We start from the raw sequence: 4,826 nt of genomic DNA, 5'->3' as shown, positions 1-4,826 counted from the left end.
TCCCGTTGCCGGTCCCGGTCCGGTACGGGGGCGACACTGAGGGTTGTGATCCGTTGCCGGACACGGAAAAAGACAAAAAAAAAAAAAAAAAATCCTTGAAGCAGAACAGTTTACTTGACCTGCTGTTTTTTAACATCTGATACATATATTCTGCATTCTGGTGATGCTACTGTGCTGCTTAGTTATCCTGAACACACTTTTTCACTGTATTTATGGTAAGTCTTTCTTTTTTTTTTTAACTGGCAGGATTAACCAGGTATTATGTCATATATTTTTACTGATAAGTACTTATGTGTGAATAAGTATAAGAAAATGATTACTTACAGGTAGAATATAAATTCAGAGTCAGGATTGACAGTCATGCCAAACCACCATAGACTATCCACATGGGTGGCTGAAATAGTGACACCTTTGCTTTCTGATGGTTCAATGTACAAACTTTGTTTCATGTATGAAGTTACTTAAAATGTTGTATAAAATTACCCTCAGGTTATGTATATAATATGTATATGAAACATAAATGAATTTAGACATGAGGCCTATCCCCAAGATATCACATTATGCAAATCCAAATATTTAAAAATCCAAAAAAAAAATAAATCCAAATTCCAAAACACGTCTGTTCCCAAGCATTTTAGATAAGGGACACTCAACCTTTATGTGTTAAATTGAAAACATACATTTAATATATAAAAAGAAATATATCACAAAGCTGCATTAAGCCTTTAAATAGCTTTTAAAAACACATACAAAGCAGGTTTGGATCATGTTTGTTTCCTACAAACAAAATCAACATTGCTTAATGTAATAAATATTATATTAGAGGAAGCCAAGTGCTGAGTTTTGGGGTGAACAACTATATTAAATACATAAAATCCTCCTTTACTTACCTACAAGCATTTCATATAAAAATACCCCAACCGACCACCAGTCACATTCTCGTCCATAATAACCATCACCACCTTGGGATTTTAATACTTCAGGAGAGATATAATCAGGTGTTCCAACTGCTGTATCACATCGTACCATACCTTCCTAAAAAGATAGGCAGGTCAAATTTTGAATTAAGATATAAAATCTCAATTATTTAAAATGACTTCTTAGGAGAAGCTATAGAACTACAAATCTTTGGGCATATAAAAACTTAATGCAAACTTAACAAAAACTAACAAACAGCATAATTATACTATACACACAATATATTCAAAATATCTGCATATTATACTATAGAGTGTATGTGTGTGTGTATATACCACCAGTGATTTTTATTTTGTAATAATACTCACTAGAAAGACTCACTGCCACCATTTATTATTCCCCTAGTTGTGCCAATATAACGATCTCATCTTAATTTCAGAGAACAAGTATGTAAGCCAATGCAAACAGACTGAAGGGCTGACAGAATGAAGCATTTTATAACTCATTAATATAAATGCTTCTTTCATCATTTTTTACTAAAACGTGTTCAATTTAACTATGCTTAAAACTGTGAAGAAAGCATACAAAAGTTGACTGTACAAATATGAAATGGGGAAGCATATATATGGGAAAAGAGCATAATAGTGTTAGGCACACTGAATATCTATCTGATAAGCATTTTAATCCCCCTACCCCCCAAAAATGATTTACTGTTATCTATTTTAGCTGGTATTAACACAGGAGAATTATAATTAAATGTTCACACAAAAGTTCTCATGTAGTGTTTCCTTTTGACCAATAAATTTCCTTTTAAAATAATAAATACAGCTTCCTGGCTATTGTTCTGTGGTAAGTTTCAAAGAATATAAACTGTTTCAACTGAAAATAGCTGAGCATACTTGTTCCTTCAGATATGTATATAAGTTATTTATTATATAAATAATGAGGATGGGTATCTTTTAAGACTGACTCCTAAAATAAGCAGCAAAAACTTTTACATGTTAGTAGAAAGCAAGTAAAAAACTAAAACATACACACATTACTGAAATCCAATTTTTATGAAAGTCTAATTTTAATACTGGCATCAGTATTTAGTGACATCTAAGCTAATTCCATTTCTAGTTACCAGTAGTGTATATTACAGAGTTGTTAGGAAGGATGTAGTAAATCTGACAATCCACATTTACCCTAGAGAGGAAAAAATAAATCACTACCAAGTTACTAATACAACATTGAAACCATGGTATCTAGTTCAACAAATAAGGTCACATCAATTCTGGACAAGTCCAGATATGGTTAGTAAATTCTTAAAGCATTTTCTAAGGAAGCATTTATCTAGAATTAGCAAAAACTAAATTAAAATCTAATTCATTAACCTTATTCATCTTCATACAAGTACCAAAATCTGCTAACTTCAAATGTCCAGATTTATCCAGCAGCATGTTATCAGGCTTCACATCTCTGAGGGGGGGGAAAAACAGTAGAGTTTTTCTGAAACAGATCAGATACTGATAAAAATTATATGAGGCAGTTATTTTAGGTCAAATATCCTCACTCAATCTAGATAAGGCCTTTTTTGATCTATAGGTGATCTCTATTCACCTCTATAAATTGAATTTCATCAAGGAAACTCCTTCATATGTTAATGCCTCAGAAGAAGACATATACTCATATACTCCCTTTTCTTTTAAAATAGTTTGATTCTTCCAGGAAGAAAATCAAATCATTTGAGAGAGATTAGTCATCAAAAATATAACATTCACGCAATAGACTACTACTTAGCCATAAAAAAGGTAGTAATTCTGCCACTTGCAGCTACATGGATGAGCTGGAGAGAATTATGTTAAGTGAAACAAGCCAGGCACAGAAAGAAACACCAGATGTCCTCACTCATAGGAGGGAAAGAGGATGGATGAACAATCACAGTAATGCATGAAACTTTCAGAAGGAGAGAACAGAACTGTGGTTACTAGAGGTGGGAAGGAGGAAGAGGGAGGCTGGCAAGAAATTGGTTAATGGACACAAGGAATGATTATGTTTTGTAACAATGAACATGCTAATTATCCTGATTTGATTACATATAGTACACAGGTATTGATATTCAACTTCGTACCCCACAAATATATTTAATCTATTTTTCAATAAAAAAAAAAAATAACACTCAGACACAAAAGGTCATTGAAACATATAAGATAGATAAGTACATAAATAACTCCAGGACGAAGTCTAAGTCAAAGTTGCTCTCATTTTTGATCCCTCACACAATAGCACAGCTATGTCCATTAAGAATCCACAAAGGATTCAAGTAGTGTTTGCAGAAAAAATGAAATTCTTCTTCTGATGTATAAATATGACCTATTTGCTAATCAAAACCAAATTAATTTGTATATAAAAAATTAAAGTATTTAACACCTTGGTGGCACATACCTTAGAAAACCAGCTTACAGTTTTACTTTTCAGAATAGCATATAAAAGCTATATAATCAGATTAAGGGATATTAAAGAATACATTTATACCAATATTAAACTAAAATGCTAAAACTATGAACTTTAAAGTTCCAAAATGCCACTCATATCATAGGGGAGGAGAATGGGTGGATTTAGAGTGGGAAATGTTAACCAAATAAAGTTTAAGTTCTTTTCAACTACTCTTCAACAAATAAGAAATTTTAAAGCATTTTTATTTTTACCTATGAATAAAACCCATGGAATGGATAGCATCCAATGCAAGAACTACTTCTGCTGTATAGAATCGGGCCCATTTTTCAGGTACATCATAGTTGCTCATTAAGTTTACAAGATCTCCACCAGGCATGTATTCCATCACCATGTAGAGATAACGATCATCTTGGAATGCATAAAAAAGCTATACAAATACAAAAAACAAACAAAACAAATTCATTAAGATTAAGCAAAATTGTTTCATTTAAAAACTGGCAAAAATACTAAGATTTAAGTAAAATAATCAAATTGTAGAACAGCAGTTGTTAAGTAGTTTTTTTTTGTTTTTTGTTTTTTTTTAAAAGACAAACAAATGCTACAAAGACCCTTGCATATGCAAAAGAACTATAAATTGGTTATTCTGAAGAGTTAGATGAAGATACTTTTTTCTTCACAACTTTCTATACTATTTGAATTTCTTTATACCAAGAATTTGAAAATATTATAATAGTTTCAATAAAGAATATACAAATCTCCTAAGCAAAGAAATGCTGTACTTTTAACTTTTGCATTGGTGGGGTTTACTGTTAACTTTATATTAACACCACAATTCTCAAGAAGTCTTTCATTAACTGAGCTACAATTTAGCTGTGCCTTTTTAGCTGTGCGACTTTGGTAATTTGTTCAACCTCCCTGAGTCTCTGTGACTATCATTCCTTCTACAAGAATGTAAGGGACTTTACCTTGTTTGACTTTCACACCTACTGCTCAATCAGCATCTGGACGCCTGGCTGTTGGCAAGTGCTTAATAAATGTTTAATAAACAAAATCAAGAGTTAATCTATAATTTGGGAGTGATCTTAACAGGGATTAACTGTCTTTCTGGGTTGTTAAAAAGATTATTGAATAAAGAAAGCACTTAGTACAACAGATGCTCAATAAATAATAGCAATCAGTAGGAGAGGGAGCAGTAATAGCAAACAAAGTAGGAAGAGAGCAGCAAGAGTCAAAGTTGGAAGAGTAAATCCACTAATGTGAAATTGGCAAGAATATCAGGCATAAATATATTATGTGACCAGGGGTGAAGTAAAAAGGAGCAAATTTTCAAAAGAACATTTTAAGCAAATACAATAAGTTAAGAATTAAACTAAACTAAAATAAGCCATAGAGAAAATATCTAATTTACCTAGATGCTTATGTCTTTTTTTTTTTTTTTTTTTTTTTTAAAAGGACCGGAAAGGGGATCC

The 4,826-nt window shown here is 31.8% G+C and overlaps 1 protein-coding gene across 1 annotated transcript in view; it reads right to left on the bottom strand.

The window, feature by feature from the left end:
* Nucleotides 1-4,826, bottom strand: part of ROCK1 (Rho-associated, coiled-coil containing protein kinase 1) — a 96,230-nt gene that overhangs the window by 88,288 nt on the left and 3,116 nt on the right. The window contains exons 3-5 of the mRNA XM_008575709.1: nt 3,609-3,784; nt 2,295-2,379; nt 891-1,035 (exon numbers count right to left, since the gene is read on the bottom strand). Coding sequence (XP_008573931.1) covers nt 891-1,035; nt 2,295-2,379; nt 3,609-3,784 — 406 coding nt within the window. The remainder of the gene's footprint in view (nt 1-890; nt 1,036-2,294; nt 2,380-3,608; nt 3,785-4,826) is intronic.

The sequence above is a fragment of the Galeopterus variegatus genome, unplaced genomic scaffold (assembly GCF_000696425.1).
Source record: "Galeopterus variegatus unplaced genomic scaffold, G_variegatus-3.0.2 Scaffold1225, whole genome shotgun sequence".
In the NCBI taxonomy this organism is placed as follows: Eukaryota; Metazoa; Chordata; class Mammalia; order Dermoptera; family Cynocephalidae; genus Galeopterus; species Galeopterus variegatus.
This window is presented reverse-complemented; position numbering and strand designations above follow the sequence as displayed.